Source organism: Ostrinia nubilalis, chromosome 10 (assembly GCF_963855985.1).
Source record: "Ostrinia nubilalis chromosome 10, ilOstNubi1.1, whole genome shotgun sequence".
Classification (NCBI taxonomy): domain Eukaryota; kingdom Metazoa; phylum Arthropoda; class Insecta; order Lepidoptera; family Crambidae; genus Ostrinia; species Ostrinia nubilalis.
The window spans coordinates 7,362,274-7,386,740 of NC_087097.1; the positions used below are offsets into that span (position 1 = coordinate 7,362,274).

A 24,467-nucleotide genomic window follows, 5' to 3' on the forward strand; every position below is an offset into this window, starting at 1 on the left:
TAAATAAGTAAGAAGTATTGTGAAAATATAAATATGTGCTTTGTTATTTGTTACAAGAGTTCTGTTGGTCGAAAACGACCGCATGGGCATATATGAGACCAGAATGTAGGTTTTGGTAGTATAAAGTATTTCAAATAAAAGTAGTGTTTATTATATAATTAGTTTATAATTTCATTAAATTATAGCAAATAGTGTAAAATAATGATATTTGGTTAATTTAGGAACTTGTATAATTACACAGTTAGTACAATTTAGCCATGAAATGCTGCAAAATACTTGTTTGTTTTTGCATACTGCACATTTTCTACGAATCTGACCGGTGAGGATCAAATGCTAAGCACACACACCGCCTTTTAGTGGTATATTAGAGGGCATTGTGCGTGTTGAAGGTCCAGGCTGAGTTCGAGGAGATCCATTTGTTAGAAGCAAATTTCTAGCATTTACCTTCGAATCTCTAAAGCGATTACAAATTCTCCAAGTGATCTCGCTATCATGGCAGAGTTATTGATGAGAAGGAAAAAAACGGTTTATGGTATTCTCACATGGTTGATTGATGTCACCGTCAATAATAACTCTGAAGTTTCGAAGGTAAATTGCTAGAAATTTGCTTCCAAAATATGGATCTCCTTGAACTCAGCCTGGACCTTCAACACGCCCAGTGCCGTCTAATATACCACTAAGTGTAAGGAGGTATGATGCTGAGCATTTGATCCTCACCGGTGAGATTCATAGAAATTATGCAGTATGCAAAAACATTACTGTGAAGAAATGCAGTAAGTGCGGTATAAATCTCCATGAAAAATGTTTTACATCCTAAATTGTACTAACTGTATTATTATTCAAGTTCCTAAATCAACCAAATATGATTATTATACATAATTATGCTATAATCTGTTCAAATTTGTGAACTAATTATATGATGAATACGACTATTATTTGAAAATACATTATACCACGAACATCTACGAGGGGCGGCTGAAAATTTCGCGGCCTAAGGTACTTAGCGATGAGTAATTAGCTTGTTACTCATATCACTAGTTGCGACACTCAGTAGTACCTATTATAAAAAGCAACCACTAATTAAGTTTGCACTGATAGTTCAATTTCTATCGAACAAATGACATCACCATGTCCGCCGAATCTGGAGATTTGCGGAATTTCGACACCGCGCGCCGCGGACATAATTCCTCGTAAAGAAGGAAAATAGACCGAAAGACATTTTTGAAGAGATGTCATTGGTTCTTCAGGATTCTGGACCTTCATATACTATGGTTAAAAAATGGGCCCGACTATTTCAACACGGACGAGAGACCTGTGAAAACGACCCCCGCCCTGTCACGATACTGAGTGAAGGAAACGTTCAAAAGTCGAAAAAATCGTGCCGGCTGACCAAAGAATTAAATCGTGGCAGATAGCTGAAGAATATTTCTTTATGTTCGCGAGGCTATTGTACAGAAATGACGGGGGAAACTGACACGCGGATTGCTCTTTCCGCAAGACAACGCGCCCGTTCACGCCGCACGTGTTGCGAGGCCAAGCCCTGAAAGACACCGGGTTCTCAGAGATTGACCACCCACCATATAGCCAAGACCTATTACCTAGCGATATTTTCCTGTTTTTCGATTTGAAAAAGGACTTACGGGGCCGGAGATATGCAGATGACAACGAAATTAAAGGTGCGGTTGGTCGTCATTTTGAAAAAAATTTTTTTGGGTGGGTAAAAGGCATTGTATGCGAGATTTAAGAAATGAATTTCTTTTGAGGGAGATTATATTACAAAATAAAAAATAGAAACCATTTATTTTATTTCATTAAGTACCTTAGGCCGCGAACTTATCAGCCGGCCCTCGTATATTCTAGTCTCATATATGCCCAGGCGGTCGTTTTCGACCAACTGAAAAAAAAAATAGTTCCAAGTACTGAAATCTAAAAACTCATCGTGGTTCATGATTAGGGGCCTATATAGAGTAAATATACCAAATTACATAAAAATCTGGGACCTAAATAGTTCTGGGCATATATAAGGTGTTATTTTTTATACTGATCATACTTTAACAACGCATCTAATAAAATCATACAAATACAACCCAAGTGTTTTTAAAAAAAAATTCAGGCTAGTTTTTGTTTTTACTTTTCCTAACAAAAAAAGATATTATTTTTACAACCATCCTTCCTTCACTCACTGCCTCTCTCTCTTTCTTTACTCATTTCATTCATACGAGTACGAACAATGGCCGCGCGCGTTCATTCAACGTTCACACACATAAAGGTTAGATTACACTAAACCTACGTTACTAAAAATTATCACTCGTGAGTATGTACGATGTTACGTCATGTTAATAGGTACTACGCGCTGGGAGAAACAAAATCTAGCCACATAAGTAGGTAAATAAGTGTATTTTCATTAGTGTAATAGCGGGGGACTTTTCCAACGAACCGAGGCGAATCATCCTTCTTTAAACTAGAAAACTAGAAATTTAAAAAAGGATAGAAATTGGAATTCAATATCTACGGTTTCGTAATGCCAACGCAATTTATTTAGAGACGTAATAAAAAATTGATAGGTACATACCTATTACTACTTCGCTTCGCGTCAGTGGAAATGCACCCTAATATTGAATATGAATAAGTGTTGTAAATAAAACTCACTGATCAATTTTCCTGGTTTTAATTCCTAAATTATGCATTGATTTTACTTATTCACACATTTACCTATTTTGAATGATGTTATTTAAAGTTTCTAGGTTATTATTACACTAATCACAATACATTTTGAACGTCAAGCCTTTGTTGAATGTTCACGTAAACACTGTCTTGCACTGTCTAATCTAGCCACGATCGAATTGAGGTAATGCTTCTGGGCTGCACACTTGCTTGCTGTTCACTAGACACCACGTCGGATGTTGTATTCACAATTCGCGCACTAACTTTTTTACGGAAAAAGTCCCTTTCGCGTAAACAAGCACTCATCTGTCCAAATCACACTGTAGGTATGTAGGTACCTAGGTAGACTTCGCAATATCCATCGATAGAACTCGGTCGCAGTCGTGGCCCTCTGGCAACAACTCCTTGTTAAGGCATTCCGTATTTTTACGCAAAAGCCGCCGTCTGCGGCGCTCGCATCTGGGTACCGCCAGCACTGTGCCGGTGATTGAAATTGAAATCCAGAACTTCGTCCTCGAAGCGCACGGGATCTCGTCAAGTCAGGATACGGCTGCGCTCCCTGAAGCGCTGCGCGGCTCCAAACAAGCAAGGTGTGAAGGTTTTCGACTCGTCAATGTTTCTCGTCGGCCAGTTAGTGTGCCCGAAACATAATTTCACCTGCGTTTTGTTATTTATCAAGCGCGGCATTGTAATAACTCGCACACACACACTGCAATACGTTTGGGCACAACATTGGACTGACTGGGACGATTGTTTATGTTGTTGCGCTCCCGCATGCCGATCGGAGGCTCGGCGCGGGCTGTGGGCGCGGAGCGACTGGCAGCGATATCAATATGGCCGACTCACGCGGCGCGGCACGTGGCAGCGGTCGTTGCCCTCGGCCGGCTACTACGATAGTGCATAGAGAAAAGTATATAGTGCGTAAACGAATACTCACCGCGCTCAAAGGATGATTTATTTTTTTCGAAACATTCTTTGTCGTTTTACTCGAAAACTAGCCTGAATTTTTTTTTTAAAAACACTTGGGTTGTATTTGTATGATTTTATTAGATGCGTTGGTAAAGTATGATCAGTATAAAAAATAACACCTTATATAGGTTAAATTAACAAAATCAAATGTTCTGTTAACATGTCACACGAAACTTAGGTATACAACACCTATTTGGCCTCATATCTGGTTGTTTAGGCTTGGGCCAAATTCCGTGCCGCTGAGTGTAGTTATTATATTATGTATGTAGTCCTCGTCAAAATATGTGTTTTGTTATGATAAACATGTGACATGCTGTCTAGTCAGACGTTATAAAATATTCTTAACTCCAGCATTTTGCATAAATTGGTTTTCGTAAATTAATACACAGAAACAAATTATGTATCTTAACAGCTTGCCTAATAACATGATCAAGAAAACCATGAAAAAAATAATTCAATCTTGATGTTTGTCAGACATTATGAAATGTTGTTTTGTTTATACAATTTACAGATCATACCTACTTAAAAATCATAATAATTAATTAATTAATATTAAGTAAATAAACCTATTTTAAGGTTTTGACTTAGCAAATCCTAGATTCATTAAATTATTATAATGTTAGATAGGTACCCTAAAATGTGCACAAGTTGCTAAAAAACTTCATAAGGAAAAAATAGCTGATAAACTTGAATTCTAAGCCTTTTTTGCTTGCTAAAAATATGCAAAACTTGTAATCTAAAATTATCTGTGTATAAAAAAACTATATTTGAAATGTCACAAAAATTATTTACTTTGACTTCAAATCTTGTTTTCTACAGTTAATAATGCTGTTTATATTGATTTATATTTTCCAATTTAACTCAGAATTCGTTCACACATTCCATCAATTTTGTGGTATGTATTAAATAGCACATATTATTATTTGGTAATATTCGGCCACATTCCAAAGATAAGTGTTGGAGATGAGATGACATTATTTCTTTGTAGTTGCCCTTGCTTATCATTGGCGTATCTAGTTTGTATTGCGCCACCAGAACTGTAAAACTGATATGCATCCCACCTACTCATATGTATAGACGGTGGGCAAAAAAGATCAAGACACGCATAGCTTGTCTATAGGACAAATGATCATTATACATTGCTAGATGCTGATTAATTCAAATAGTAACACTATTCATTCATTTCATACTTTTGTTTAATATAAGTCATAAAATTATAGATGAAAAGTCAGCATCGAACAAATTCAGTGGCTAATGTTTAAATGTGGATTAGTAACAAATACATACTCACATGTCTACCCAGAATTGTGAACAAACTCTGAGGGTTATAACAACTCAGCAAGAGCCAAAAATGGCAGGATATCTTGTTTATTGTATAACTTGACATTAATATATTTTTTAATGTAAATAAGGCAACTAGTTCTATGTAAAATTAGGCTGTGATGTCACTAATATCTTGTCCAGTTTCTTGTTATTAAGACACTTATTCTTTGGCCTTATTTATAATAAATTATTATCTAATTAATTCACTAAACAGTAACAGCGTGTTGGTGTCTCTTGATTTAGTAAATTTCATGCTATAAGACTAAGTATAAAATTGGGTATACCTATAATTTTAGTTTTTACCCTTAGCTAGTCTGGACTTCTACTTCTAGGCAGTTCTTGGCCAAAGCAATGTTTATGTGTTGGGTCCTTGTAGGAATTTTCATGTAGAACACTATGGGAACTGGTGCGGCATTTTGTAAGGCACAATTCATAATCATCGCTCAAAGTTCGGAATAATACACTCTCTTCTGCGGAGAGTTTTGATAATACCACCTCCAATAGGTCTCTCTGAAAACATATTTAAATATTATTGATATTTCTAGGTATAATTAATAATCCATTAAATTTTGCTCTTTGTATTTATGTCATACCTTTTTTGGATCCAAACAGCACGACACGCAGTATTCATAAATAATACAGCAATTTGTGTCTGTGCAAGTATCACAGCTGTATCTCTGTGAAGAATCTGCATAGTGATCACAACATCCATTCCTCATCACATCATTTCTGTGACATACATACCCTGAAATAACAAATTAGTCTACTATTAACAAACTATTGAAAAACTTGTACAAATCAAAATGTCTCTACCAATGAGGTACGCAATAAGAGTTGTCCAGAATGAAGAATGTTCACTAATTTTGTTTTTTAGCTTTCTGTATTCTCTGTTAAAAATAAAAAATATACGTGAAAGAATTATTTCGATACGTTAATTAGTTTCCAAGATATTGAATTTTAAAAGTGCGGGCGGCGGCCGGCCCGCCATTTTATGCGCGTGACGTCATATTACAACGACTGGCTCATATTTGTATGGGTGGAATCTTGCAAACTGAATTAAGACCCACTTCCAGGCAACCGATTAAGCTGAAATTTCGCAAACACATGTGATTTGGATGACCATGCAATATTATGATGACATGGAGCTGATCTGATGATGGAGCTGGAAGGTGGCCATAGGAACTCTATAATAAAACGACTTAAATGCATCGAGTTTGGGCTCGTTCGTTTTGTATTGATGAGTATTTTAATTCTATATAGTAATCGGGGTCTAATGATGGAGCTGGAAGGTAATTCGCAATAAAACGACACAATCGCATCAAGTTTGGGTTTGGTTCAATTTTAATTTCTGTGATGGGTCTGGGTGTTAATATGTATAATAAGTTTGTATTTACAAAAAAAAAATATTTAAGTATGTTTATATCCGTTTTCTAGTGAGCGGACGCTGTGAATGTACGTCACACGGGGTCACGTGACCGTCGGCGGGACTCAATATTTAAGCGAACTTTGAATGCCTATAAAATCATAACTACTGGGTATTTTTGAATGAAATAAAAACTAATGTATTTGTAAATGTAAAAGCTTAACTGTAACATAGGTTTCAAGTGATTTTGCATACCTAGTAACATTCTCAATTACCTCTATCATCAACCAATAATGATCTGCCTTGCACTGAGTTCCTACAAATGATACTGTCATTTGAGTCCTTGTGTTCCTGCAGGGCTCGCCAAACAAAGGGCTTTCGTTCGATCATAGTCTCTTGGTACATCATATTCCTGCTGCTGCCCTAAAAATATCAAAGACATTACCGGCATGTTCTAAAAAATTGTAAGGGTTTATTTATAAAGTAAATTACCAAATAAATATTTTTTCTTTCTTTAAAGTAAATTAGGTTTTTTATTTTGCTATTACTAACCTCTCGAAGGAAGCTCACGATACAATAAGTGAGTGAAGAGGCGAATATAATGCCCAGGACAAGTCTCCGTCTTATAAACCTTACCAAAGCGGCGTACCACATTTTATAACGAAAGGAATAGCCATTCAGAACTAAACAACATAAATTACAAGTATGGGGGCATGCATCATTAATTAATATCATCTTCAAGCGTAGCACTGACGCGTTGTTTTCGGCACTTTCTCTAGACTCATTTTAACTAATGTCTTTGTACGTATACCATACAAAAATCTCGTGTTGTTGAGATTGTTTCAATTTAATTATGAAATCTTTTTATCATAATAATATTGTTATTTGTTTTGTACAGAAGGAAAGATTTTAACAAAAACTTTCGTAGGCTGGCTGGCGTACGCGTATTTCTGCTGACTGACTGACAGCGGTGACAGTGACAGATATCAAAAAAGGCTAACAGTATTTGACATTGACAGCTTGAACAGCTGCGAGGCCAAAGATTGTATAAATCTATCTACATCCACCAGGCTTGCCTGTATTCCCCTGTCTCATCTGTGCTGTATTTAACGAGTCAACGACTGCAAATGGCGAATATAAAGAATTTTGTTTAATCAAATCAATATACAGGGTGTCCCAAAAACAATGGATAACCTTGTAACCATCGATAGGCCTCGCCATGATCTCCCTAACGTCCATTTTTGACCCCGGTAAAAATATCACCGATTTCAAGATTTTCAAGTTTTTGTGCATTTTTAGAAAATTGCCACCTGCGATTACTTTTTCTCATGCCATTTCTACAAATGAGGATACTTTTCAATCTAGTTTTTTTCCTTATTTATCACAAGGGATAGTTGGGCTATCAAAAGAAAAGATCAAAGTTCAACAAACTAGTTTTAAAGTATGAAAATTTTAAGAAATTGCAGAAGAGGAAAAATTAATTCATTGTCTTGCACTTTTGATCAGCCATCGTGTAAAAAAAATGTAGGAAGACCATCGTGCCCATTACCTTAAAAACTTCCTTGGTTAATTGAGATTTTAAAAAGGTATCACAAGCCTATGTATCCTGTATTATTTTTATCTTATGGCTACTTGAATAGCAACTAGTATGAAAACTGCAAAAATGAGTTTTTCTCGTAATAGTTATGTGAATGAATTAATTTTTCCTTCTTCTCTGCAATTTCTTAAAATTTTCATACTTTTAAACTAGTTTGTTGAACTTTAATCTTTTCTTTTGATAGCCCAACTATCCCTTGCGATAAGGAAAAAAACTAGATTGAAAAGTATCCTCATTTGTAGAAATGGCACGAGAAAAAGTAATCGCAGCTGGCAATTTTCTAAAAATGCACAAAAACTTAAAAATCTTGAAAACGGTGATATTTTTACTGGGGTCAAAATTGGACGTTAGGGAGACCATGGCGAGGCCTATCGATGGTTACAGGGTTATCCATTGTTTTTGGGACACCCTGTATTTTATCAATGTCAAAAATATGAATGCTGACTTTCCTTTCCTTCTTTCCTTGCACAAAGGCCTTGCTATCCAGCGAGGAAATGCAGCCAGCATCCTCGCCTCTTTGCTTCGCGGACACTCTTTTATTTTTGAGTAGGTAAGTAGGTACACATTCAATAAGGTTTTTGTTTTTATCTTTGTTTAGTTAAATGGCAATGCCAGATTTTGTATGGAAAGTGGCGTCTTTTTTTTTTCGCGCGGCCATCGACCAAACTTTGTTTTTTGATTACAAAATAGTATAATAAACCAAACTTACTATGGCATGTATACCTCTAAACTCAGTCTGAACTGAGTTACGAGCATTAGAAGTTTGATGATTTTCATACTAGATTTGCTTTTTGTGCGCAAGTTTTGTAAGAAATTGCAACAAAATATTGCGCTATTTTTTTATTGCGCTGATTCTGCTCCATATTGATGTCTGGAGCCTTTAATGGATGATATTGTTTGTTTACACATACAATCTCACTATTTTGTTGCAATTTCTTACAAAACTTTGCGCGCAAAAAGCAAATCTAGTATGAAAATCATCAAACTTCTAATGCTCGTAACTCAGTTCAGACTGAGTTTAGAGGTATACATGTCATAGTAAGTTTGGTTTATTACACTATTTTGTAATCAAAAAACAAAGTTTAGCCGATGGCCGCGCGAAAAAAAAAAGACGCCAATTTCCGGCATTGTCTTTTGCATTTGTTGTAAAAATATCTGTTTAAAAGTTTTCAGTTCTACTGAAAGCGTGTTTAGGCTTATTGTCAACAAACACTACATTTTTGTTGCAATGCTATTCAGAATTAAATGTGCGAATCACAATGTTAAAGCGGTTGTTGAATCTAAAAACTACTGGGGCAAAGAACATGTTTAAATTTTTACATTCAATGAGGGTTTTCGCGAATGAAAAATCCGCCAGATGGCAATACGTAGACGCGAGGTCCAAATGCTGCATGATTGGTTATTTTTGACATGACATTGACAGATATGTCAAAATCCACCAATCACGCAGCAGTCAGACCCCACATCCACGTCCCGCCTTCTAGCGGATCTTTCATTCGCGAAAACCCTCATTGTCACAGAATAGTGCTGTAGTGCAAGATATTCAAGAGACTCAGGGCAGATTTTGATAATTAAAAATTAATCTAGCCAGGATTCGAACCTGGGAACAACTTAAGTAAACACTATTAATGACACTAATCATCATCATCATCATCATCATTTCAGCCATAGGACGTCCACTGCTGAACATAGGCTTTCCCTAATGCTTTCCACGTTGATCGATTGGTAGCGGCCTGCGTCCAGCGCTTCCCTGCTACCTTTACGATGTCGTTGGTCCACCTTGTAGGTGGACGTCTCACGCTGCGTTTTCCGGTACGCGGCCTCCAGAACCTTGCTGCCCCATCGGCCGTCAGTTCTGCGTACTATGTGCCCTGCCCATTGCCACTTCAGCTTGCTAATCCGTGAATGACACTAATGATAGTTACAAACTGATGATAATTTTAATAATAAGTAGGTCCCAACCCAACCTCGTATTATTATGCCTACCTACATAATAGGTATGTCACATAGGTACCTAAGTGCCAACAACGGCACGGCACATACCTACCTATGTGCCAACCACCACTCCGGTGGCAAGCCCGAAGGGGGTAGATGTGATAGGACTAGTTAGAGGTCTTCGTCGTAGAATTCCTTTAAATTCATTACCGCAAATGCTTCCACAGCAAACTAAAATTACTGTTGCCTTACAATTTCTTCAAGGGTTTATTTTAAGGGTTACCTAAATTATAGCATAGGTACATTACTTTAAATGAGGTATAAGTAAATAAAATATTCTCATCCAGATCAACGATAATTTAATTCACGGTAGTATCGAAGACAGCCACGGTAGCTTTCCCGTAGCTTTAAAGTTTCGCCAGTCGTATAAGAACTTCCCTAACACCATCATGATTAAAGCTAGAAGCACCAAATTGACGACGTTGATGGTGCTAATGGGCATCTCCATCTCGCTATTGCAAACGTTTCCCAAAGGCATCGTGCTGATCTGGAATAAAACAATGTTATCGTTAATTTTTAATCAAGAAAGCTATGTAAACTTTTATAAAAGATTGCCCTTGCCTATTCATAGCTTTTCGAAATTCCACCATTTACTTAATTTCGCGAAAAGCTGTAATACCAAATGAAAGCTACGATTTAAGAAAATTAAATAATACTAAGTTATAGGTAAATAGTTATATTTCAAAATTCAGTTGGTTACAGCAAGATTACTTATGAAGGAGGACTTTTAAACAAAAGCGATCCAAGTGATCCTCAGAAATAGACCCGTTACTTCTAACTTAACTTTTTTAAGAAAAACAAAGCCAATAAAACTAGGGAGTTTTTAATATTAAATAGCACGCTTTCAGAGCCACTGTAATATGATCGGCAACATAACATTATCCCTGGTATTCTGAATAGGTACCAGGGCCGCGGGCAAAATGTGAATACCGTGTAACAAAAGGCTTTTGCCCGCAGCTCCGCGGTTTTTCACAAAATAAAAAAGTTATCGTGAATATGTACTTCGTGTCGAAACTTCGTAATTATGTATTTTGCTGTAACAAATTATATCGCCTACTTTAATCAGAGACAATAGAAATTAAAGCACCCTGCGGTATATTAGACAACCTGCTTTTGCCTGCGGATTTGCTCGCGACGTAGTCTTCAGTGTGCCATTGAAAGGTGCTGAAGAAAGGTTGAATAGCACGCGCTATTTCCTGTCCCATACAATACTACGTACTACTAGTGCTGTGTGGGGACGGCCGTAAAAGAATACTTTTCCCCACCGCCAACAGGAGGCGTGTCGTAAGAGGCGACAAACTCCTGTAGCACCGGACGGGCAGCAGCGTCTGCGTGCGAAACCAAGCAAAAAAACTGCGATCGCCAACCCGCCTGCCAAGCGTGGCGATTAGGGCAAAACCCTCCAAATGGTGGTAAAAACAAAAAAACGGCCCCTAGTCCCCGGCGGCCCCACTATCCCGGACCACGGTAGCGGTCACGGTAACGGTGAGGCAAGGGGTGCGAAGAATCCCCGGGGGATGCCAGGCTACCAACACCGACGACCTCTGGCCCTGGCAACCTATAACGCTCGCACACTGCGTACAGACGTGAAGCTAATGGAACTCGAGGAAGAGTTGAGCAGGTTACGGTGGGATATCGTAGGATTATGTGAAGTCCGAAGAGAGGGGGAGGACACCATAATTCTTAAATCCGGAAACCTGCTCTATTTCCGGGAGGGCGACCAGCAGTCCCAGGGTGGTGTCGGGTTTATCGTCCACAAGTCCCTTGTCAACAACGTGGTCCAGATCGAGAGTGTTTCGGCGAGGGTAGTGTACCTGATACTCAGAATCACCAAACGGTATTCGCTGAAGGTCATACAGGTATACGCACCGACCACGGAACACCCCGACGACGAAGTGGAGACCATGTATGAGGATATTTCCAGAGCCATACATGGCTCCCGGTCCCATTTTACCGTTGTGATGGGGGACTTCAACGCGAAGCTAGGTAAACGAAGCGATAATGAGCCGAAAGTGGGGCAATTTGGGTACGGAGAGAGGAACGCACGTGGCCAACTGCTGGCTGGCTTTATGGAGAGGGAGGGCCTCTTTATGATGAACTCCTTCTTCAGAAAGCCAAAACAGCGAAAGTGGACATGGCTGCATCCCAATGGCGCTACAAAAAATGAGATAGACTTCATCTTGTCGACGAAGAAGCATATATTCAATGATGTCTCTGTGATCAATTCGGTCAAAACAGGAAGCGATCACCGAATGGTAAGAGGCACATTGAATATCAGACCCAAGCTCGAGAGATGTCGACTGATGAAGTCTACGCTCCGCCCAGCGCCCATCCAACTCCAAAACCCCGAAAGCTTTCAGCTCGAGTTGCAAAATCGTTTCGAATGCCTAGGAGACTGCGAAAATGTGGACAAATACAATGACAGGTTCGTGGAAATTGTCCAAACGACTGGGTCTAAGTTCTTTAAAACCCGTCGTTCAAAAGGAACCAAAAAGATCTCTGACCTCACCAATCAACTCATGGAAGAGAGACGGAACTTGGTTCTGCAGTCCTCTGAAGATGCTGCTCAGTATCGGCGCCTTAACAGACAGATCTCCAAGTCTTTGACTCGCGACCTACGCCAATTTAATACAGACCGTATTAAAGAGGCGATTGAGCGAAACAAGGGCTCTAAAGTGTTCGCAAGAGATCTGTCTGTTGGCCAAAGTCAACTGACCAAGCTGAAGACAGAGGATGGCAGAGCCATTTCGTCGGGGCCGGAGATATTGGAAGAGGTCGAGAAGTTCTACGGACAATTATACACGAGTGTACGTGCACCTGTCACAAATCTAGCCGAAGACCCAAGAGCTAGACTGACCCGACACTATACCGAAGATATCCCGGACGTCAGTCTGTACGAGATTAGAATGGCTCTCAAACAGCTGAAGAACAACAAGGCACCGGGTGATGATGGAATCACGGCTGAGCTTTTGAAGGCAGGCGGAACGCCGGTACTGAGGGCTCTTCAGAAGCTGTTCAATTCCGTCACCCTCGAAGGAAAAACGCCTACGACATGGCACAGAAGTGTGGTGGTACTCTTCTTCAAAAAAGGTGACAAAACCTTATTGAAGAATTATAGACCCATCTCACTTCTGAGCCATGTCTACAAGCTGTTTTCAAGAGTCATTACGAATCGTCTCGCTCGCAGGCTCGACGACTTCCAGCCTCCCGAACAAGCCGGTTTCCGAAAAGGCTTTAGTACCATAGACCACATACATACGCTAAGGCAGATTATACAGAAGACCGAGGAGTATAATCAACCACTTTGCCTGGCGTTTGTGGATTATGAGAAAGCCTTCGATTCGGTCGAGACCTGGGCAGTGCTACAGTCTCTCCAAAGGTGCCAAATTGACTATCGATATATCGAAGTGTTGAGGGGTTTGTACAAAAACGCCACAATGTCGGTCCGCCTTCAGGATCGGGATTCGAAACCTATCCAGTTGCAGCGAGGGGTAAGACAGGGAGACGTCATATCTCCAAAACTGTTTACCACCGCCCTGGAAGATGTCTTCAAGCTTCTGGACTGGAACGGATTTGGCATAAATATCAACGGCGAGTACATCACCCACCTTCGATTCGCGGACGATATCGTAGTCATGGCTGAGACCTTGGAGGATCTAGGCACAATGCTCGATGGCCTCAGTAGAGCCTCTCAACAAGTGGGCCTCAGAATGAACATGGACAAGACAAAAATCATGTCTAATGTCCGTGTTGCACCCACTCCTCTGAAGGTTGGAGACTCTACACTCGAAGTTGTCGACAATTATGTATACCTGGGACAAACAGTCCAGTTAGGTAGGTCCAACTTCGAGAAAGAGGTCAATCGTCGAATCCAACTCGGATGGGCAGCGTTCGGGAAGCTTCGCCATATACTCATGTCCGAAATACCGCAGTGTCTCAAGACGAAAGTCTTCGAGCAGTGTGTGTTGCCAGTGTTGACATATGGATCCGAAACGTGGTCGCTTACTATGGGCCTCATAAGAAGGCTCAAGGTCACCCAAAGGGCGATGGAGCGGGCTATGCTCGGAGTTTCCCTGCGTGATCGAATCAGAAATGAGGAGATCCGTAGGAGAACCAAAGTAACCGACATAGCTCGCAGAATTGCTAAAATCAAGTGGCAGTGGGCGGGGCACATAGCTCGTAGAGACGATGGCCGTTGGGGCAGGAAAGTTCTCGAGTGGCGACCACGGGCTGGAAAACGTAGCGTGGGCAGGCCTCCTACTAGGTGGACCGACGATCTGGTAAGGGTCGCGGGAAGAGCCTGGATGCGGGCAGCGCAGGACCGTTCATTGTGGAAAACCTTGGGGGAGGCCTTTGTCCAGCAGTGGACGTCATTTGGCTGAAACGAACGAACGACAATACTACGATCGAAAGAACGAAAAATTTGTTTTAAGTATATATAAGTTTAATGGTAAAGGCTGATTGCTGGTTTTGGCGTCAACAAGTAGCCTGATCCTTCACCCGTCCTCGTGTTCGCTAACTAAGTATTTAAGACGCTTTAATCAGAGATTTCGGTGATCTAATTCGGGTACTACCTAAGTAGTAACAACACAAGTGTGTTGTTTAATTTTTAAATAGTCTTTTTGAAATAGCTTTTGTTTTAGTAGGTACTAAGAATTTAAAGTAATTTCAATATTGGATTTCCGTAATTAACACCAATATAGGTAGTCCGCTATTGTTTCCATTAATTAAAGTCTTTCAAGAATGATAGAGTGTAATACACGCTTAGATGGTTGCCTTGATTGATTTACGAAGGGTCCCACTTTCAAATCTTTGGTGATAGTCACGGGTCTTCGATCTTTGAAGATATCGTATAATTTAATATTGAAAATGTTTGAAGATATTAAAGTAAATTAATAGAGTAGTAAAGAAATACGGAGCGGTTATCTTCAAAGTTCGTAACCGTTGAAGCTGAAGCCCATTATTTATGAAGGATCGTACACGAACAAAACAAAGACTACTTATATTTTTTCGAGAGAAAGAAAATGTCATTCTCGGAAAGGAAAATGGCTAGAGTTCACTGTAGGTATAACCTTGCCGCGAATAGCTAAAAATGTGGTCGTCAGGTCGTATGAATTTTTTTGACTGACTGTTTAGGTTTAAAATTATTATTTTCATTAAATATTACTTCAATAGAGGTCGTATGTCTATACTTATAGAATAGGTATTTCAAAAGCAAATCAAACCAGAGGTGACGGGAAGTCGTAAGCTTTTAATTACAACATTTATATGATTGCGTTTGAACCGATTTTACGGTTAGTCCTACATCAAAGAGATCTTCGAGAAATTTATCGAACATTGAACAAACGTCAGAATCGTAGAAACTACGAGTAGGTACTTAGCTTGAACACTCGTACATTTTCGTAAACTTAACTACTTAATAATTTGTTTAATCTTTATTTTAGGAATTAGGATTAAGACCAACATTACTATTTGTAAAGATGTCAGTTCATTTGAAGTTGATAAAACAGAATGATAAAATTTCATCCAGGGCCCCGATTGCGCTAAATATTTTCAACAACAACGCGACTAGACGACGAATGAAAATCACAAATTCGTATCGCGGTGTCGCTTTGACAGCTAGTTCAAACGAAAACAAAACCCAACTGCTTCTTTGTGTAATAGCTGAAAGAAAGCTACTTTTTCTCAAACTCAAGTCAAACGCCTTCACGTACATTAAATTTTGCTGTTTTTTAGTAAAAAAATAAGGTTCTACTACTTTTATTGGAAAGTGATTAAATCCGTTATTTTGTCTTTGTTTGCGCGTGAACTTTACCGCGATACTGAATTTGCACCTCAGCTGGAATGAAAAACGGAGCACAACTGGTGAAAAAGCGCCAATGTATTGGAGACGTTAAAAATTAGCGCAATCGGCACTGATTTTATACGAAATTCGGGTAAAAAAACCATTTTGTAAAAATAAGCTGTGTGAAAATGAAAGTGGGAAGAGTGAATGTAATAAGAGGTAGTTACAATTACAACGAAATACCAACTCAATGGGATTCATTTTCCTACCTGGCATTTCAAATAAATTATGAATAAGCAATACAATTTACCTGTACGAAAGATGTCGTTTTGTCATCTGATTTCGAGCACCTGATGTCGGGCAAGTCTCGTATCACCCTTCTGTACTTCAATAGGAGCCCTTGGAAGCGCGGGATGAAGTGGCAGTCACACCTCCAAGGGTTGTGACCGAGGAACACGTGCATTATGTTGTTGTTCACCTGAAACGCCTTGTCGAAGGCGTACACAGGTATCTGAAAAAATATTTTTCTCGTAACCTCAGTCTTTATAAAGACACGCAGGAACTTTGGCAAGGAAAAACGTACCTACTACAGTTAGTTATGCAGGGATTGTGTGTAAGTAGAGAGCAAAGAGTCTACGATATATTTTATACGAGTATGAGCAAGTGCTTCTTACCATGCCACGAAAATGGACAAAAACTTTAATCCCCTATTTCAATCGAGCATAATGGGGCATTTCTAAAAATAAATTTTTATAACCTTTTTATAAGCCGAAATACCAGTATAAGTTATCTTGGAGTGATGGATTTATAAACAAACTTTAAGCCCCGCTTTCCCCCTTAATTCAGCACTCTCTTCAAATCCATTCTTACCTTCCGATCCTATCTATAGATAAATGTAAATAAACTGCCTGCGTACACATAAAATGCTGTTCTAGTTACTGACAATATTGTATGTCTGTTGTTAAGTCATCAAGATCGTTTAAAGGTATTTAGCTCACATCAGCAACTACGCAATCATCCTTTATGTCGAAACGCAAGGTGCCGATTTAGCTATTTCTGTCCCGAATAAGTAATAGTTAGTTTAAGTAATTAGGCAAGTAGGTAGACGAATTTAATGTTTTAAAACGATTTCTTGGGCTACTATTCTGTAACCACCTAAGTATTTTATTATTATTACTTAAAAATATATGTGTGAGTAAATAATCTTAAGGTTACAGTTTTATCTTTCTGTGATCCTTTTGAGTTAAAATGCGAGATTTTGGTCTCATACTTATAAAAGGAAAATCCATTTTCAATTTTCTCTTCAAACGGCTTATGCGATATTTAGGATCTTTTGAGCAATAAAAGCAACAACGTCTTCGTACTGTACAACTCAGTTAGGTTGCTCTATTAGTTAATAGAGGAGAGATCTCTTGAAAATTTCAAATATTGGTGCGATCATATTTTATTTATTACCCAATTTTACGAGTAAGATGTATCTTTGAGTTAATTTTACGGATTTCCTAGATTTTGGCGTAACTCCGAAATAACTACTAACCGCTGTAATAGAGTTATAGAGTCTCATACTGCACCTGTTTTAGCAGATTCCCACGGAGACTCAGCACGCGAAACGTGGTGAACCACTCAGATCCTTCCAGCTCTTTCACAGCTGATATGCTGTTATTGTCCAGCACGAGGTCTGCCAGTTTTCTGTACTGGGGATTTTGGACTATAGACCGTATTGTGTTTATCTGTGGAAGAGAAAAAATACTTTAAAAGCTTAATTAAATTAATCTAACTATGTATACTGACTTGATTTTTTTATTATCCCAAATTTTCTCTCCTTCTCCTTTACTCTTCTTTACCTATTATTGAACGAAATGAAGAGGTTTATTAAAGATAAAGGTAGAAAACTAAATTATGCAATTGATTTTCTGTACCTGTACCTGGCCGTACCATCCTTTTCTCGAAGCAATTCAGGCCATTTTCGACCCCCTGTATCATCGTTGTGGATAAAACTAGAAGACTGAATTTTCAGTATCCATGCAGGCATTGTAAAGACACGGTATATTTCAAATTTCATTCAATTTGAACCAGTAGTTTAAGAATTATAACGGGTCAAAGTTTCTTAATTTTGTCACTCACTGACTGACTGACTGACTCACCGATCATCAAAATTCTAAGGCACTTCTAGCAGACCTAGAAGCTTCAAATTTGGAATATAAGTAGTGTTTGGTGTATGAATCAAGGAAAAACTAAAATATTTGGGGGCACGGTAGTGCAACCGCTAAGTCTAGCAAAATTTTTCAATTTCGGTCCAGTTTTATAAATATTTAACTACTTACCTAAATAAGTTTGTAATATCATATAAAATTAAATATAAAGGCACACGGTAGTGTCCCCGCCAAGTCGTGTAACATTTTTCAATTTCGGTCCAGTTTTCAGCTCAAGAAGTAGAACCGGAAAAGAGAATCCCATCAAAAACAATACTTGTCCAGGCCAGGAAATCTTTAACGTTTTACATAAATATATTGACTTGGCCATCGCATGAAAACACGTGTAAATTAAATTATTTAGTGCGATGGCCAAGTCAATAATTTATGTAAAACGTTAAAGATTTCCTGGCCTGGACTTGGTATTACATGGATCTCACAACTTTTTACCGTAGAACAAGTGAGTTGCGAGACTTGGTTTTTTTGACAAGTAATGTTTTTGATGGGATCTCATTTCTTTTTGTATTTTGTAGACAGCAGTTATGTATCTAGAAAACTGGACCGAAATTGAAAAATTTTACTCGACTTGGCGGTTGCACTACCGTGCCCCCAAATTTTAGTTTTTCCTTGATTCATACACCAAACACTACTTATATTCCAAATTTGAAGCTTCTAGGTCTGCTAGAAGTGCCTTAGAATTTTGATGATCGGTGAGTCAGTCAGTCAGTCAGTCAGTCAGTCAGTGAGTGACAAAATTAAGTAACTTTGATCCGTTATAATTCCCAAACTACTGGTTCAAATTGAATGAAATTTTAAATATACCGTGTCTTTACAATGCCTGCATAGCTAATGAAAATTCAGCCTACTAGTTTTATCCACGACGAAGTTACAGGCGGTCGAAAATGGCCTGAATTGCTTCGAGAAAAGGATGGTACGGCCGTGCCGCTTTTTTGCTCGACTTGGTGGGGGCACTGCTGTGCCCCCAGAAAAAACGGAAGGCTACCTACAAAAATAAGAAAATTTCATAAGTCAGAGAGAGGACTTTAAGAAAATTCGTTGCTGGTTAGATATACATATACAATAAGTAGAAGGTACCGAAAAGGAAAAAAGTAGAACTGTTTACAAAATACAAAAAGAAATGAGATCCCATCAAAAACAATACTTGTCAAAAAAACCAAGTCTCGCAACTCAGTTGTTCTACGGTAAAAAGTTGTGAGATCCATGTAAATACCAAGTCCAGGCCAGGAAATCTTTAACGTTTTACATAAATATATTGACTTGGCCATCGCATGAAAACACGTGTAAATTAAATTATTTAGTGCGATGGCCAAGTCAATAATTTATGTAAAACGTTAAAGATTTCCTGGCCTGGACTTGGTATTACATGGATCTCACAACTTTTTACCGTAGAACAAGTGAGTTGCGAGACTTGGTTTTTTTGACAAGTAGGTATTGTTTTTGATGGGATTTATGTTTTCCCAGAATGCTGTGCTTAAAAGCTTGGTTTATATGTATTCCTTAACGATGAAGATTATTAGTATATTACATTATTAATTATTACGTTACAAATTAGGCGTTAGGTATCATTTCCTAGAAAAAGTATAAGCTGCAGATCCTAATGCGAAGCCTAAATTATAATTAGTATGTTGCGTAACTTGAAACTAATTGAGTAATTATCCCCTATGGATTATGGGTGGTAACTAAATCGTGTCCCCTCATTAACATGACTCCACCTCTACAAAATCAAGTAAGTAGGTAGAACTTATTATGTATAGTATTGTTACATTCACGAAGGCGAGTGAGCTTTACATGTGTGGTGGCTCGCTACTATTCGTTTTTTCAAAAGTTTTGATAGACATTAAACTATCGTATGTGCATGTACACATTCATACACAAGTAAAGCTCACTCGCCTTCGTGAGTTGCAAGAACTATAATGGAAATGATCCTCACACATTTATTCATCAAATGTTTTCCATACTTTATAGTCCGCTTCAAATGGACCATAACTTTAGTGACCATTATTAATATTAATGGAATATTAAACTAATCATGTAAACCCAACTCATCTTGTTATGTAATTCGAAACTGCCAATAACAATGGTCTGAAACTGTCAGCTTTCTATTTACACCTAAAATGGATTTTAGATTTTTGGGGACAAGTCGAGGAAATTTAATTATTATTTAAATGGAAATAGCATTCAAATCTAAAGGTTTGGTTGTAAGGCTTTTATTTATTAACAGAAACCGTTGAGACTTTTGTAGATTAAAATTGTATAAAAGCTGGCTTACTCTTTAGAGTAGGAATTTTCTTTTGATCTGCGACAAGTATGGGTCACGATCCCAACAATGTTTTAATTAAATTCAAGAATTTTAATACTAAAGTTGACGATTATTGCTACGATACAAGATTTCCGATTCACGAGTTTTCCAATTAACGTAAAATGTATGATGGCCGACGCTAAACACGCGTGGTTGCCGCGCTTGTTCGTTTCCCGCCGAAGTATAATATGGGCGTAATTACGTGGCGGTTTTGATAAGGTGCTGTTACGAGAAGACCGCAGACCGTTTTGACAGTGGGATAACGATTAACTGCTTTCTAATCTAGTACATATTTTCATGGCACTATACTCGTAAGTATGAGTTTCTCTACCCTACATATGGTAGCATAAACCATTTGTGCCGCAAAAAGATCAATTTTAGGCTAAAGACAAATGCTTCATGGTTATTGGTTACTATCATCAACAACCACTGATTTGTTGCAACCAAAGACTGTAGCGACTGTGCCACCCACCCACCACCATATCGCTGCAGTCGAGAACGGTTTAGAATCTTTGGATGTGTATTCAGAAATGAGTAATGTTGCTCAAGATTATCTTAAAAGTGTGATGGCGGCAGGTCAAACACAAAATATAGGACCTTATTTAATTACACTCTTTCTCAGGTGCTGCCAATGGTCTGTGGTCATCTTCCAAGTAAGATATAATCTGCGACTCGATTATTCAGGGCTCTGGGCGCGACATTTAGCGTGGGCCGCAAATCCTTGAAACTTCGTACCATTTTACCTTGTTGCCCTCGAGTCGCAACGTGGTGGTGTTGGGAGGCAGCGACGCCGGCGGCGCTGCAAGCTGCTTGCTGGCACAGTTCACGGTTATCAGCGGAATGACGGCCCCTGCTGCGTCGGACACGACGTGGGTCATGGTGCATGCGCATGGCTCTGGACACGTTTGGTGCATTGTCTGGAAAAATAAGCTTATTGTGATTGAGAATTCATCATCAATCGATCGATCATCAGGTCATTTATTTAGTCACCACAGCAGGAGCACGACCCTCTCTAATTTACCAGAGGCTAATGGCGGTTTTTGACATTCTCCATGCTGACAGTACGGGTTGTGAAGGGAGAAACTCATATTGTTGGAGAAAAATCATGAACAAAAGTCATCATTGTGTCGTTCTGAAATAAGTTTACTTCTTTTCATAAAACATCGTCGAAATACTCGCAAATATACTCGTAATATTGTTTAGTGTTCTTCACTACCTTTTATTTCTTTCCTGAAATGTTTCATTTTGTAGGAAAGTCAGTCTTCCGACAAAAGCAATTTTGATGGATGGTAATCAAGGACGTTGGCTCACTGGATATTAAGAAAAAGTATTACAAAAGGAATCCTATAGCTTAAAGTTTCATTGTGTTAAATTTAATTTGAGTAACAACAGTAATACCTTATTTATTATTAACAACTGTTCCTTAGACTAAAATCGTGCTTGTTAAGATTTGGTTCACATTATGCTAGAAAGTACCTTTGCTTACTCCAAACATAGACAAGGTTTTTACGTTGAGTAAACTAAGCACAAAACTAAGATTCCTGAGATACGAAAAGTCATGTAAACGTGTCTGAAAAAGAAGACATTATAATCTGGGCCTTTTCAAGGCGAGAGTGAATATGTACCTACTTACAGGGCAGATATGTTCCACCCAGACTGTATCTCACTTAACACCAGGTGCGATTGCGATCAAATACTTGCCTTGTTATGCATAAAAAAACATATTTACGGACGCAACTAAATGTTATATGTATAAAGTTATAGTTCCGAGCAGAAAGTGCCGGGTTCAATGAGTCGAATATTATTAAGCCAGTGAGGACAGAAAAATACCGAAAGTCACACAATATTGAAACTTACTGTATTATAATAAAAGCGGAATCTGTATATTTTCCGCGCAACGCAAGATGAGCTGTGAGATTTGTGGGCCCGCATGGAATGCTCAAAAGGCTCGTGTTGTAAACAACGAAATAATTCCTAGCGAGGTGGTTTTTGTTATACAAACAAATTTAAAGTCTATTTCTCACATCCTAAAGCTCATTTCGCTGAGTACCGAGCGATCCAATAAACTCAAGTGCTGACAATTTGATGAAGGTGAATAATTACGCCTTATTTATGTATTACATCTCATTCACGAGGAGAACCTTTTAATTGGTTATGTCAACGTATAGATACAGGATGAGAAGGAATGGTTGGCAAAATTATAAACATTTAACTCAATGAGGGCTATCGTTTTTATACTTAACAGTTGGCACCCCTGACGATTGACAGGACCTTACTCTACAGTGGCGCCATCTTGATGAGTGCAAATACGATAGTCCTCCTACCACTTTCGCGCTCACCAGTTGGTGCCACTGTCTTCGCTACTAGCAAGTGACAGGACCTTACTCTACAGTGCCGCTAACTGGTGAGCGCTAAAACGATAGCCCTCATTGCACACACCTCGAAGTCTACATTATTTGTTTTTGTTCCAGGGTAAAAGTCGAACCTCTTTTAATATTTTTATATACCGCAGTACCTGTTACCTACTTTTCCGTTCGATAAAATTATTTATTATGTATAGTAGAGTCACGTATGAATGACACGTTATTTAATTTTCCTGTACTTTCATAGATTACATAACCATATTAACTAGGTACGGGCACCATGGTACGGGCACAATAGAAAGAAAAGGGAGTTAATTTCGTGAAATTGCTATCGTCTTCAGATTTTCGTCAATCTGATCTCTTACCCTGTATCATATTGAAATTAGAATATTACAAAACATTGAGGGTTCACAAGCCTCTATGTGTTACAATATCAAAAATACTTGAAATAACTTTTACACAACATAATATGTTTTTAAATAGATCATGTTCATTATTTGTAAAATTCAGACATCTTGTGAAGTGGGCAGGCAATTCAATCCTTTCATTGGCATTTCGAGATAGTAAAGATAAGATTAGAATCAACATCTGGATTTGGAATGATCGAAGATTTAAGTCAATAAATCCAAAATAAATAGACTCAACAGTCAAGAGAGTTCTGAAATCTATCTCCATGAATTGTATAATTAGAGACTACTCAGATACCTACCTAAGTACAGTAGAGATTTAGTTAAGTACCTACTACTTATTTTGTACATTCTTTGTTTGTTTCACGCCAAATTCCGATTTCTACTTAGATAGCCACAGAATTGAAATTCCCAAAAGCAAAACTAGGTTAAACGTGTGTAGGTTTTGTGCCAAGAAAATCCCTTGGTGTTAGATAGATTGGACTGTCATATTTTAGACAGGAACATTATGTTACAAGTTACGATAAAAATGTTTAGGTAGTGAATCTTAGACAAAACAACACTGACCATCAATGTTCTAGTCGGGATTTTTGCAGTGATTTAATTAACTTGAACATTTAAAATTAAAATTTTGCTCTTGTCTTTTTCATCTCCTAAAACGCTCACCAAAATCCGAATAATACGTCTTTAAACTGTGCAAAAGTGGCTTCTGTCACTTGGCGAAATGCCTTTCATTTATAAAATAGATTTTAAATTATAACAAATTCCAATAAAATATGTCTTGTGGGGTTCATAATTAAATTATGTCGAAGAATAATACGGCAGACACAGAGTTTTGATGGAGACGTGATTATGGCCATTCCTCTCTTGTATATTTTTAATCCAGTTTCACAGTTTTATTCGTTAGCAGATTTCATAAAATTTAGAAAAACAGACACCCGTATTCACAAGCATTATTATGAGGTCTCCCACTAAGCTTAGATGTTTGGTATGTCATTGGTGACACACGAACCAATCACAGAGCTCTATTCAACGCTGTGCGTTGTGCGTTCGATTTGCAAGTATCGTTTGTGAATACGGTCGAGAGTAATTTATGATTACTGTAGTAACTTCAAATGTAACAGAAATAATATGACATTCCAAGAAATATTATTAAGTTCTTAGTTGTTCCTTCGTTTCAGTTACTGCTTAGTTTAATTCAGGCAAAACTTAATAAAGCATTATTAAACTTTGAATAGGCTGAGTTTCCAATTAATGACAAGGAAAAATATCGAGTAAATTAAAGTAAGCGTTGTTTTGCTAAATACTTAATTTGTTTGTAGAGGAACCAGCGTTTATTGCTACAAATATTATTCTTTATGATTTATGAAAACAATATTGTACTCGTAAAATTTCTTCTTGTTTTGAAAAAAGATTTCATTAATACAACAATTCGGACCTTAAGTCCGAATTTTTGTAGCCAGAATTGGTATACATCAACGAAGAAGTG

The 24,467-nt window shown here is 38.1% G+C and overlaps 2 protein-coding genes across 2 annotated transcripts in view; both read right to left on the reverse strand.

Annotated features, from left to right (window-relative positions):
* Positions 1-3,885: 3,885 nt before the first annotated feature.
* LOC135075105 (SREBP regulating gene protein) lies at positions 3,886-7,268 on the reverse strand. Its single transcript, XM_063969445.1, has 4 exons — positions 6,872-7,268; positions 6,595-6,742; positions 5,550-5,701; positions 3,886-5,466 (listed from the first exon to the last, which is right to left on the reverse strand). The coding sequence occupies exons 1-4, from the start codon at positions 7,052-7,054 to the stop codon at positions 5,266-5,268; spliced, it is 684 nt and encodes a 227-aa protein (XP_063825515.1). The 5' UTR covers positions 7,055-7,268; the 3' UTR covers positions 3,886-5,265.
* Positions 7,269-10,193: 2,925 nt separating this feature from the next.
* Positions 10,194-24,467, reverse strand: part of LOC135075102 (protein singed wings 2) — a 66,744-nt gene continuing 52,470 nt past the window's right edge. The window contains exons 6-9 of the mRNA XM_063969440.1: positions 20,952-21,125; positions 17,268-17,426; positions 16,007-16,207; positions 10,194-10,398 (exon numbers count right to left, since the gene is read on the reverse strand). Coding sequence (XP_063825510.1) covers positions 10,216-10,398; positions 16,007-16,207; positions 17,268-17,426; positions 20,952-21,125 — 717 coding nt within the window. The 3' untranslated portion in view covers positions 10,194-10,215. The remainder of the gene's footprint in view (positions 10,399-16,006; positions 16,208-17,267; positions 17,427-20,951; positions 21,126-24,467) is intronic.